This window comes from Oncorhynchus kisutch, linkage group LG24 (genome assembly GCF_002021735.2).
Source record: "Oncorhynchus kisutch isolate 150728-3 linkage group LG24, Okis_V2, whole genome shotgun sequence".
NCBI lineage: Eukaryota > Metazoa > Chordata > Actinopteri > Salmoniformes > Salmonidae > Oncorhynchus > Oncorhynchus kisutch.
In genome coordinates, this window is record NC_034197.2 from 28,717,627 (window position 1) to 28,731,161 (window position 13,535).

Consider the following 13,535-nt stretch of genomic DNA (forward strand, 5'->3'; position numbering starts at 1 on the left):
ACTTTCGAGAGTACAAGCGACTTTGTACGAGTTTTAATCCACAGTAAAAGACAGCCAGGACATTAGTAGAGCAGTTTGCGACTAGATGTGCTACATTACATATGTGTACCGCCATACCCCCATGCATTACAATGGTGCCCTTACCCTCAGTGTTCCCCATCGCCTACCACAGCAGAAACCCTGAACAACACTATTGTTGATGTGTGGAAACTGATAGTTAGTGACACTGATGTTGTTGAGTTCATTAGTGAGAATTCTCTGATAAGATATTCAAAAGAGTGCAATCAGCATTAATCTGTGACTTTCATCAGGAGAAGTGACGTGGGCTACACCATCTATGGGCTTTTGTGAGCTCATTCTATGGGGTGGATATTGGATAACAATGTCCCTGTGCTACTGTCTACCACAAGGTGGCTTGAATATTCCCTCACTGTCATCACATTGGGAAAAATGCAAATTTGAGACTAGTGCACAGACCTTGAATGTGTGTCAATCACGCATAACATCAATGGGAGGTGTGTGAAAAGTTAGGCTACGTGCACAGGTCTCAAGTAAGGATTCGGCCCAATGTCCTCAAGGCACAGTCTTCCTTTCTAAACAGGCAGTCCACTTTTAATGGTGGTGGTTATAGCTCTGGCTACAGGTGTGTTGGCTAAGAAATCAAACCCAACCAACAATGAAAACCCATTAAATTTCAGTCATACAATTCAAAAGTCTAATCTAAAACAAAGCAAAGAGTTCATGGCAAACAAAAAGTCCCACACAACAAATAGAAAATGAATACCGTTGGTGTGAATAAGTATATACAACGAATGACAACTAAAGCAATAAACTAAAATACATACAATTGAACAAACAGAAAACATTGCATCCCCCATTGTGAAGAGTTAACTAATGTGGCCCTTCAGTGCACAGGTAGTGTTTCCAGTGCATAGCAGAAAAATTAGACATAGCCATGTCCTTAAAGCAGGGGTAACCACAGTATAACTGGATGTTTCCATGGTCTCTAAGCTACTTACCCACAACAGTATCATCATGAGAACCATGTGGCCAATACTGAGGGGAATCAACATTGAAGAACACAGAACAGAACAGAGATGGGTCAGATACTGAATTAGTTACAGTGCTGTCGGCTCGCATATAGTGATCAACAACAACAAAACCCACTGCCTCACAGATACCATGTGATAAACATCTGATCTCTTTGCAGAAAAAAAAGTTATTTACCTTGAATGGCAATGTTAAAAAAAAAAAAGATTAAGGGGGTAAAACGATGAGAATAAATCTGATAAAAATTAAGTTAAAAACTAAAATGGAAACAATTTTTCTTGTGATTCTGACTTTCACCCCTTAACAATCTCTGTTTGTCCTATTAGCTCTCTTTCGCCGCATGAGTGTGTTTCACAGGCCCGGTGTTTCAGTGAGTGCTTTGTTTGCCTTCATTCTTCTCTTCATCAGCAGCGGATTGGTCGAGTCCTTGATGGTCTTGATTTTGATTTGCTCATAGTCCACTCTCATGGTTGCTAAGGCACTTGTCATTTCCTCCTAGTAACAAAAATAAAAACACTATTAGCATATCACAGAAACAAATTCAAATCATGTGTAAAGCACAGAAAATCCAAAGAAGCAAATACGCAATTGTGTGGAGTGTTTGCTTCTGTTGTACAGTCTAGAGTAGGATATTATTGTGCTCAATCAGCATGGAAGAGCCGTGTGGATCCAAGTCAGAAGCAGAAAGAACGCTATCAAATCACTACAGTGCCAGTGTCTGTGCATGTGTTCACCTTGACCTCCTCCCAGACGTCCTGCTCCTCCTGCAGCACACGGCTGGTGTGGAGAGGGGTTTGAGGGACCTCCATAGACTGCTGCAGGAAGACCAGCATGGGTTAGCATTAGCACATAGCTTTAGAGAACACATTGTGTCAAACCAAGGCATGTTAATATAGGAGCAAACTGGAAATGTGAAAAGTATTCAGAAACTCTTGTAGGATACTTTGATAAGTAGCGCTCCCGAGTGGCACAGCGGTCTAAGGCATTGCATCTCAGTACTAGAGGCGTCACTACAGACCATGGTTCGGTTCAAGGCTGTATCACAACCGGCTGTGATTGGGAGTCCGACAGGGCGGCGCACAATTGGCCCAGCGTCACCTGGCCCACCCCGCGTTTACTATTAAGTAAAGATACCTTAATAGAAAATTACCCAAGTAAAAGTCACCCAGTAAAATACTACTTGAGTAAAAGTATTTGGTTTAAAATATACTTAAGTATCAAAAGTAATAAAGTATAAATAATTTCAAATGACTTATATTAATAAAACCAGATGGCACTATTCTTGTTTTTTATTTATGTACGGATAGTCAGGGGCACACTCCATCACTCAGACATAATTTACAAACAAAGTATTTGTGTTTAGTGAGTCCTCCAGATCAGAGGCAGTAGGGATGACCAGGGATGTTCTCTTGATAAGTGTATGAATTGGACCATTTTCTTGTCCTGCTAAGTAAGCATTCAACATGTCATGAGTACTTTTGGGTGTCTTTTGGGTGTCAAGGAAAATGTATGGAGTAATAAGTACATTATTTTCTTTAGGAATGTTGTGAAGTTGTCAAAAAGATAAATTGTAAAGTAAAGATACTGCAAAAAAACTTCAGTATTTTAAAGTATTTTTTTACTTAAATACTTTACTCCACTGCAAACCAGGCAGCACCATTTATTTATTTATAGATAGCCAAGGGCACACTAACGTAATTTACAAGCGAAGCATGTATTTAGTGAGTCCGACAGATCAGAGGCATTGAAATAAAAATGTACATTCTTTTATTTAGAAAAATAGTGAAGTAAAAGTTGTCAAAAATATAAATAGTGAAGTACAGATATCACAAAAAAGAACTTCAGTAGTACTTAAAAATATTTTTCCTCCACAGTGTATTGATTCTGTACATATTCTTAATAATAACCTTGTACTATTAGATTGTGATCAAAACACACTGCAGCAACAGTTGCTCAATGGGTGTACCACCTAGCCCAAAGGGTATATTAGGGGGAACACAGAGGGGTGCTGTGCTTACATTGATCCAGGGGTGGTTCATGAACTCTGTGATGCTCATCCTCTGGGTGGGCTCAGTCTTCAGCAGGTGGCGGATCAGCTGCTTGGCTGGGAGAGAGAAAACACAGGAAATCAGAGTTACAACTATTGTAAGCAATTCATTCGGAATTAAAACTGCACCTATCCAGTGTATGTGAAATCAAAATGTATTTTGTTTTTATACATAATTCCCATCAATGTCATGATATTAATTTTGAATTTGGCCCATATAAATACCCCTGGCTTCTTTTTATTACCTTCTTCAGACACGTCAGACCACTCTGGGTTTGGGAACTCGTACTGTCCGTTCCTGATGCGTCTCTTCATCCCTGGGGAGATGGCCAGGCCGTGGTTGGAGTAGAAGGGAGGATATCCACACAGCCTGGGGAGAGAGGCGGAGAGGAACATTTACACAAACCAAACCATGCTACGTCCTGTAAATGCTGCTATTGGGAATTGATTCATGCTGTCAAACTATTTTGTATCACTTACAGAATATACATGATGACGCCCAGAGACCACATATCACAGGATTTGTCGTACTTCTCTGGACCAAGAACCTCAGGAGCTGAGATAAAGGAGGGAGAAAAACCAAAAGACTAAATAAATCCAAGCATTATATTTAAAGAACATAGTAAATGAATGGCATTGAGATCTTCATGAATAATTACACCAACAAGATTTAGGGTGTAATATAAACCTCAGAGACAGTAAGCATGTTGAACAGCAAGCATGCAGACCGAGGGGCATGCCCTTACCAACATAATAGGGGGTGTAGCATGGCGTTGCCAGGGAGTTGAGTGTGGTGATTTCTTTCGCAAACCCAAAATCTGTGAGTTTGAGGAGGGCGTCTGGCCTTTTGGAGGTGTACAACAGATTCTCTGGCTGAGAGATGAGATAATAGCATTACATTTTTTGACTAAACATGTACATAAAATTTGTTCTGCCTGAAGGCATGTACAGTATAATTCTGTTCAGACAGGCTTTACCTTGATGTCTCTGTGAGCAATATCAATGGCATGCAGGTACTGGATGGCTTCACCTATACTCTTCATAATGTCAGAGGCCTCTAGATAGGGGGTGGGAGAGAGGAGAAAGAGTTCAAGGCATAACTGAGCGAGTGAAAAGTTGAATACCAGTGGAGTGAAGGGAAACATTCAAACGGTCCAAAAATTTAGAAAAATATGCCTTTACCTCTTTCTGTGAATGCCTGGTTCCCTCGGTCTTGAATATGGCTAAACAGCTCACCGCCATCCATGCTAAAAGATAGAAAAAACATTGAATAACATAGGCTAAAAGGATATGTGTGTGTGTGTGTGTGTGCGCATGTGTGACCTACCACTCCATGACGATGAGCAGGCATTTTCTGCCCTGGTAGAGGTTCTCATAGACGTCCATGATGCGTACGATGTGAGAGCAGGGCGACGCCCTCCAGTGCAGCTCTACCTCCCGACGAGCCTTCGCACAATCCTGCAGCATCTGGAGAGGGAGGAGATGAGAGAAGGGTGAGGATGGATTCAGAGGTTACAACTCATCTTCATGGCTTCTTTCTCATCACCACTGATTATAACAGAACGTAGGCTTTCTACATAAAAGTGAAAGCAATATGACAGACAGTCAGAATTACCGAGCATCAGAAGGGGATTTTTAGGCCTGAACTAATAACCAACAATGACGCAAGCTTATGGTAAACCACACAGAGCCGAGCTGCTGACATCTTTCAAAAAAGGTTACGTAGTCTAGATTTCTCCTCAACTAGTGACTAGTGTAGAATTTCCTCAACTACTGAGGATGCATCAGGCCAGGGGTCTCAAACTTTCAGTGTCTAACTTGTCACCTTTGTTTCTAAATGAGAAACAACGCAGTGGATTTTCCGCAATCAGTCATCAGTTTACTACGAGTTTAGAGAAGACCTCAAACAATGACGGAACAAAAGCCTTCCAGAGGTAGTCACTTCCCTGACTCTGCCTTTCAGATCTGATTACGGCAGCCTCAGACATCATAATAACATTTCCCTTCTTCCCAGATGCTACTGCTCCGGAGGCAGCCTTACGCAACCTAAAGACTTTACTTACAACTTTTGATTGCAAGAACAATACCATATGAAACACCAAGCTGGTGAATAAGGTAAAGGCTTAACCCTCGCCGTGCCTGCTGCGACAGGCTAGTAAACAAAACACACATTTGGTAAACACTTTACAGTCAGATGCATTAATCAAAGAGAATCTTGGATTGGCATCAATTCTCCAACGTGTTCTTCCTCCAGATTAAGCTGGCTGTAAACTATATTACTTTAAGTGGATAACGTCCACTAGCCTGTGTCACATCCTGAGACTTGAACAGTGTAGAGGCCAGTTAATAGTGACGTGTAGCAGAGCAGTTTCATGGTAGGGAAAGGCTTCAGGAACACACACAGAGACAGACTGACATTTAAAAGTATAACTGACAGTGTTTAAGCAACATGAAATGTTAATCAAATCTTCTCATATACACCCTCAGGGCTTCTAAGCTAACATATGGAATTGTTTTAAGATGGTCATACCTTGGGCTGTGGCATTCACAAAATTTAATCAGCCGGTGATTGTCAAACAAATAACGGTCCGTCTCACGGTAACTGACTGTTAATGAACATAAACACATTAAGCTTCATCAGTGGCTTGTGTGTAAGCCAGTAGAAGACCTTTGGAACATCTACATTTTAAAAGTCTAATACAGCCATGTTATATAGCCTACACCTACACAATAAATTCATTGCTCATTTTAGACAGGTCTAAAGAAGCAAGTTATGAAGAAAATGTATATTTCAGAAGAACATAATTGCATACTCTGAGTTGTCCTTATGTTAGGTCCTGATCTGGCTATGCCAAATGGCTGTGTGCTGCACAATTGTAGCAGAGAAGATTTGCTTAGAATTCAGTTGCATTACATTGAACAAAGCTGAATAAAATATAAAGGATATTTTCTCCAAACGATTTGAGGATGTGCGCACATGCGGCTCTTCTGTGAAATAGGTATTCCTCTTTATGCTTAATTTAGAATGATTAATGTAACTTTAGTTCTACAAATGTTGGGCTACATGTTGATTTTTTATACATTGTAAGGCTGTATGATGAGACTAATGACGATTTGAAAAGTCACTTGAAAAGCATGTTTTTTGTGCAGGTTTTACACTCTATATCAGTCACTCATTCACACTTGATAATGCCTAGAATCTCACGGCCGCATCCCCTTTGTGTGGCTGTAATGCACCCTAATTATTATTATTTATTTTTTTAAATACATGCCTTTTGCGGCCAGCGGCCATTGTGCCCTTCTCTCTGAGTGCTGCACGCTCCATCACATGATCGGGTCTTTCTAACAGGCTACAGGTGAAGGCAGACACATCGGGAACGCAACTACGTGTTCTTATCCAATTCCGAGGAGCATATTGAAGATATTGGGAAAAAAACGGTCCACATTTACTTTGTCAGCGAACAAGATGAGTAGGCCTAACAAATAGCAAAAACACTAGCTTAATTCATTCCACGATCCCCCATAGTACAAAGGTCGACCTATTCTATTCTGTCTGAGAAATAAATACTCCAAACATAGTCTGGGACAGTTGCGGAATGCGATAGAGGTTGTATTAATTTGGGAACTATCATAAAAAAATACCAAAAATTTACGCAATGTGGCTAACGCAACAGATCAAAACGTTTAGCTTCAAATGTCTTCACATTATACGCGCAGCAATACACACATGGTAGTTGGCTATAAGCGCGAATGTTCCATTAGCAGAAAACAATGATCAAATGTGACCGCAAATGCAATTCGGCATGTAATGCCTTTTATAATGAAAAGGTGCGTTTGTGGTGAAAATTATCTTTCCCAAAACTGAAACTCACGCGCTGCTTATTTAGGCCAGTTATGCTCTACACCCCTGTAAAGCGGATTAATGTACTTAATTTTAAGAAGTTATTTGGCCACTTTGTATCACTAAAGCTTATTAAAACATATAGGCCTATGGGCTTGCTACATGAGGTGTGTGACTATGACTAGAAAAAGTCACAAAAAATGCATTGTTTCTTATGCTGGGCCTCATTCACAAGTAATATATAAATTAAGGGTGACAATATTAGCCTATCAGACTATTCTTGATTTTAATCTCGTCTTTACATATACAAAAAAAAAATGTGTGAAATTTGTTTTGATTTAGAATGGACCATTATCATGCACCTCTATCGAAACGGGCAGCGGAAATGTCATTATGCACTTAAGTGAATGGAGGACACTTTTCCCTGTGGTTTATTTTCATGCCAGCCAGGTAGGCTATACTCCAGTTGTAAATTAGAAATTTGCTTAACATTAGGAAAGTAAGAGAAATAAATATAGAATGCCTAGTCTATAGAAAGTTGATCCCCCTCTTTTTAGTAGAGGCCATCCCTCTGTTCTCTCGCACAATTACATAGACTATTGAAATATTGCGCAACATGAGCCCTCATGAAGTGTTTGATTAGATTTTTGTAATATTTGCATTGATGTCAGGGACAATATGATTAGAGGGACAATAGCAGTAGGGTAAAATACTTAAGTAAAAATACTTTAAAGTACTACTTAAGTCGTTTTTGGGGGGTATCTGTACTTTACCATTTATATTTTTCACAACTTCTACTTCACTACATTCCTAAAGAAAATAAATGTACTTTTTACTCCATGCATTTTCCCTGACACCCAAAAGCTACATTTTGACAGGAAAATGGTCCAATTCATACACTTATCAAGAGAACATCCCTGGTCATCCCTACGGCATCTGATCTGGCGGACACACTAACCACAAATGAGTCGTTTGTAAATTATGTCTGAGTGCTGGAGTGTGACACAGGTTATCCGTAAACAATAATTTAAAATAATTTAAGAATGGTGCCATATGTTTTGCTTAATATAACAAATTTGAAATGTATACTTTTACTATTGATACTTAACTACATTTTGATGCTTAAGTATATTTAAAACCAAATACTTTTAGACATTTACTCAAGTAGTATTTTACTGGGTGACTTGCAAGAGTCATTTTCAATTAAGTTTACTTTTACTCAAGTATGACAATTGAGTACTTTTTCCACCACTGGACAATAGAGTGCTGAGTACCAGGCAGTTAGTAGCCTACCAAACTTACTAATGACCATCAGCAGCAGCAGAGCTTGGAGAAGCCTAATTACCATGACTAAACGGTCACACGGAATTTGACTGCCTTCATGACCGCAGGTGTGGTGGTAATACGGTCACACCAACAGACCAAGTCAAGATACCATTGTGGGCTAAGGGTTAAACACGGCAATAAATAAAATAATGTCTTATCCAAGACCTGAGTCTATGCAGAGCGGTGTGCCATAGCCAATCAGAGATACAGTAGGCCTTTATGCAAATAAGCCATTGCCACACAGGCCTGCCATCAGTCACTTTGAAATGGACTGTGTGTACAGGCAGTAGCAACAGCGCAACTTTAGCTCAAAGGCATTTGTGAAAAGCCACAAAATTCACCCGAATGGATTTCTGCAAATACCACAGGAGTCCCCTTACATTTGGGAACTTTACAGTCCTATTGATCAAACCACCATGAAAAAGGTTGGCTCGCTCTCCCTCAGGTACGCACATCAACATCAACTAATGCAAGCCAGAGCGAGAGGAGTCAAACTAACGAGTGAACATTAGACAAACCCTCTCAATCTTTTCAGCTAGTTGACTGTCAAAATTGCACTGATAAACAATGGCATAGCCTAATCTTCCTTATGCAGCTTGCCTGCCAATGCATGCTTGTCCCAAACCATGTTTTGACAACAATGTGAACTTGCATGCTCACTCATTTGATTGATGCCAAATACATTGGATTGACAACCAAAGTTATTTTTTATACATTTCCTCCAGTGTGTCAGTAGGCTCGGGGATAGAAGAACAGGAATAATGAAGGTCATTTAAATGTAGTTAGGCCGTGACTGGCCTCACACTCCAGGAAAGTAGATGGTGGGGTATGATCCCAGCATTCCTCACAGTGGCAGTCAAGCACCCAAGCTAACTGGCTAAAGTTGGCTAGATACTTCCAGACAAAGGAGAGAACACCTCACTGACCATTTCTCACCCTAGCAGAGCTGGTTAGGCTGCTAACATGTTACTAACTCGCAACACTGGCTGAATATGACCAAATGGATAGCAGTCGTTCAAGTGCAGCATAGCTAGCAAAGCGATTCACATTTATTGCTAGCAAACCAAATGACACCTGCATCTCTAGCTGTAGCCACCGAAAAACAATATGAGTGGAAAAAGTGGGTCACTCACCCAGTCCTCCAATGACATGACATCCTCCCAGCAGCTAGCTAGCTAACATTAGCAAGCTAAAAACACAGAGCCTAAGTAAATAGCTACACAAATAGATATGCTAGCCTATTAATCATGTTATCACTGCCCTTGCTAATTTGATTGTATTGACATTCACAGCCTTCGTTAAATTCCTCTGTTTTTCTGACAAACAGTGCATCCCAAATGGGTGGAGGCAGCAAACAATGTACCAGTCCAGCTGTGATTTACAAACTGATATAACCTATTTTTAAAAACCTCTTATAAAAAGTTGGTTTAGCAGCATAAGATGGGAATTTGAGGTCATGGACAATTATGATTGTCTTTCATATTTGCTAAGTACTTAAAACGCTGTCAGTTCCACTTAAAGGCTCTTCTGGAATGTAAGACCAACACTATTCTCCTCAATAAAGTATTGTATGAATGTGGGATTATCCAGTAGCTTTGACTCCAGTAACTTTTCCAACAGTCTTGAAGGAGTTCCCACATATGCTGAGCACTTGTCGGCTTCTTTTCCTTCACTCTGCGGTCCAACTCATCCCAAACCATCTCAATTGGGTTGAGGCCGGGTGATTGTGGAGGCCAGGTCATCTGATGCAGCACTCCATCACTCTCCTTGGTCAAATAGCCCTTACACAGCCTGGAGGTGGGCTGGGTCATTGTCCTGTTGAAAACAAATGACAGTGGGACTAAGCACAAACCAGATGGGATGGTGTATTACTGCAGAATGCTGAGGTAGCCATGCTGGTTAAGTGTGCCTTTAATTCTAAATGATTCACTGACAGTGTCACCATCAAAGCACACCATCACACCTCCTCCATGCTTCATGGTGGGAACCACATATGCAGAGATCATCCATTCACCTACTCTGCGTCTCACAACGACACCGCGGTTGGAACCAAAAACCTCAAATTTGTACTCCAGACCAAAGGACAGATTTCCACCGGTCTAATGTCCATTGCTCGTGTTTCTTGGCCCAAGCAAGTATCTTCTTATTGGTGTCCTTTAGTAGTGGTTTCTTTGCAGCAATTCGGCCATGAAGGCCTCATTCATTAAAAGTAATGATGGACTGCGGTTTCTCTTTGCTTATTTGAACTGTTCTTGACATAATATGGATGTGGTCTTTTACCAAATAGGGCAATTTGGTAAAAGCATTAAGGAAAGAATTTGCACAAATGTACTTTTAACAAAGCACACCTGTTAATTGAAATGCATTCCAAGTGACTACCTAATGAAGCTGGTTGAGATAATGCCAAGAGTGTGGAAAGCTGTCATCAAGGCAAAGGGTGGCTACTTTGAAGAATCAAATATATTTAGTTGTTTAACAATTTTTTGGTTACTACATTATCTCATGTGTTATTTCATAGTTTTGATGTCTTCACTATTATGCTACAATGTAGAAAATAAAGAAAAACCCTGGAATGAGTAAGTGTCTGAATTTGACTGGAACTGTATATAAAATTAAATGTAATGGTGGCCCTTGCGTGCACTTCCAGTAATACCGTATACCCGGTTTGATACAGAAACAGTATGAGTTATGAAAATCTGGATACCGCCAAACCCTAATTTAACCCTATCCACTTGCACATCAACAAACAAGAGTCACTCCCTGACGTCATTCAGTATCCCTGGGAGGAGGGGGCTCTGTACAGCTGGCACTGTCATTCCCTCAGCATAACACACACCAACCACGCGTATGTGCCCACACACACACACACGTCAGACATGTTTATGGGCCACCTGAGCCTTGCAATGAGAACTACGCAAAGCGCAGAATAAATCAGCCCATTGAGAGAAGCAGGAGATTGAAATTCACTCAAGAGTTTTCCCTGTTAGTTAACACTATCAATGTTTCCCTTCACAGTGTCAATTGTGATCGAATCAATGCAATATTAGCCACTTTCAACAAAACATACCGAAACAAACTATGCAAGAGATGATGTTGTCGGCAGAAGGCATAGGATTCTATTGCACACAATTCAGCCTATACTCTACACAGACCGGTGCGGCATAGCCAATCAGAGCTGCAGTAGGCTTATATGCAAATAGACCGTTGCCATATATGGATCTGTGCCATTAACTTTTTTTTTGTGGCCCGTTTACAGCAGTGGGTCTACAAATTGCACAAAATGTGCTCATTTCTAGACATCTTTGAAAAGCGAGTCAGGTAAAGATCTGGTTTGTCAGGGGCAGTGTTGTATTTTGACAGCCTTGAATAAGCTAAGTAGCCAATAGACAGAGGGGTAGCATAATGTGTCTGATTCTGTTTATTATATTTTGTAAAGTGGTTTCATGCAAACCAAACATGTTGAGTCACCTTGTCTGAAGGACAAGCGGATAAACAGGTTAATGTCAAGCCTGCATGTTTAAAAAAAAAAAATGTCTCATGGAATGTTTATTTTACCTTTATTTAACTAGGCAAGTCAGTTAATAAAGAACAAATTCTTATTTTCAATGACTGCCTAGAAACAGTGGGTTAACTGCCTGTTCAGGGGCAGAATGACAGATTTGTACCTTGTCAGCTCAGGGATTTGAACTAGCAACCTTTCAGTTACTAGTCCAACGCTCTAACCACTAGGCTCCCTGCCGCCCCATGTAGGCCTACATTAAACACACATTGGCTGCTACTGTAGGCTGAATGATAGAACAGCTACTGCCATGTTAAAATGATATGGGATGCATCTTCGCCACAGTTTTTTATGGTAGGCCACTCTGGTAGGCCTACACTATGATCAAATAGCCACAGTAGTCTACTTGGCCACTTAAAACTAACTTGAAGCAGGAACAGCCTCAATGTTCACAGTTGCAGAGGATTTTCACAACGTTCAAGTTTAGCTAAAAATGCCAACATCGGTATGGGCCCGAGGTCTAGTTTAATGCCGATGTGCAAAACCAATGTCAAAGCTGAGGTGCATACCAATATAACGTAGGTACATGACGTAATGATGCCACATAAAATGTTGCGCTACACTTGCAAAACAGCATCTCTAACCTAGCCCACAATGTCTGCTGTGTGGATTAAGCAGTCATTTGAAAGAGTAAAAAAATAAAAAATAATCAGCGAGACAACTCAAAGGAGAAATCCCTTAAAAATCGGCAAGATGATGGAATTCATTGCCCTTGACAATCAACCGTTCTCTGTCGTCGCTGAGGTTGGCTTCGTGACTGGTCGAGCACCGGTACACACTACCAAGTGCCCTATTTTTCAGATGTTTCCCTACCAGAGTTACACAGTAATAGCGTCACAACATACTATGGAATGCCATTTGGGTCTAAAAAAGATACGTCAAATAACACTATTTGATAAGTTAAATAAGCCTTTAACTTGACACATCAAATAACAGTTCTATTATAGAATGTTTTGTGTGCAGAATTTGCACGTGCAGGCCAGGCGCCACCACTACTATCAGTATCACTGTCAAAGCTGTACAAAAAAAAGTCTGCAAACAAGCAAAGACCGGCCACGAAGGATGTGTTTACAATACCGCGCTGGTAAAGCAATATTTGTTTGACCACAACTTCTGGGGTAGCTAGCTAGCTTTAGCTCAGTACCTAGCTAGCACAAATACAACCAGTCTGAAAACAATGACCAGTAGAAACTCCAGTCATTTTCATTATTCTTAGCAATGATTTAGGAATCCTTGTGAGTAAGTATTAGCTAGGTAGTCACTTGTTCAATTACTGAAATTGAACTTCAGTTCATGAAAATAAATAGCTAGCCAGCTACTTAACCCTGTTGCCCAAAGCTAATGTTATAAGCAGCCAGCTAGCTTCATCTGGCTAGTGAGGCTCGGACCAGACTGGGTTGTGAAGCTAGCCACAATAATGTAATTTGCGATTGCCATATTTAGACTAGATAATGTTACACAAGGTTGGAACATGAAGCAATGAAATGGGGTATCAGTCTACTCGGTGACACCTACAGAACACAACTGAAGAGTTTACGCAAATATTAGCATTGTATCTCATATCACAGGACTGTGAACAGTCAACATATTTGGGGGGTGTATGGACATTCATATTGCACTGTACAGCTTTTTCTAAGGATTGGGGATCAATGAAATGGGTTATCAGTCTACTCAATACCCAATACCACCCCCCACCCCCCCCAACATCCTCC

The 13,535-nt window shown here is 40.6% G+C and overlaps 1 protein-coding gene across 2 annotated transcripts in view; it reads right to left on the reverse strand.

Annotated features, from left to right (window-relative positions):
* The window catches only part of LOC109868940 (MAP kinase-activated protein kinase 2-like), a 22,621-nt gene continuing 9,086 nt past the window's right edge, over positions 1 to 13,535 (reverse strand). The window contains exons 2-10 of one of the 2 annotated variants that reach the window (XM_020458711.2): positions 4,425 to 4,564; positions 4,280 to 4,344; positions 4,075 to 4,154; positions 3,844 to 3,970; positions 3,578 to 3,653; positions 3,343 to 3,467; positions 3,069 to 3,154; positions 1,785 to 1,865; positions 1 to 1,545 (exon numbers count right to left, since the gene is read on the reverse strand). In XM_020458711.2, coding sequence (XP_020314300.1) covers positions 1,402 to 1,545; positions 1,785 to 1,865; positions 3,069 to 3,154; positions 3,343 to 3,467; positions 3,578 to 3,653; positions 3,844 to 3,970; positions 4,075 to 4,154; positions 4,280 to 4,344; positions 4,425 to 4,564 — 924 coding nt within the window. In that variant the 3' untranslated portion in view covers positions 1 to 1,401. The remainder of the gene's footprint in view (positions 1,546 to 1,784; positions 1,866 to 3,068; positions 3,155 to 3,342; positions 3,468 to 3,577; positions 3,654 to 3,843; positions 3,971 to 4,074; positions 4,155 to 4,279; positions 4,345 to 4,424; positions 4,565 to 13,535) is intronic. The other variant, XM_020458712.2, reaches the window with a different exon arrangement.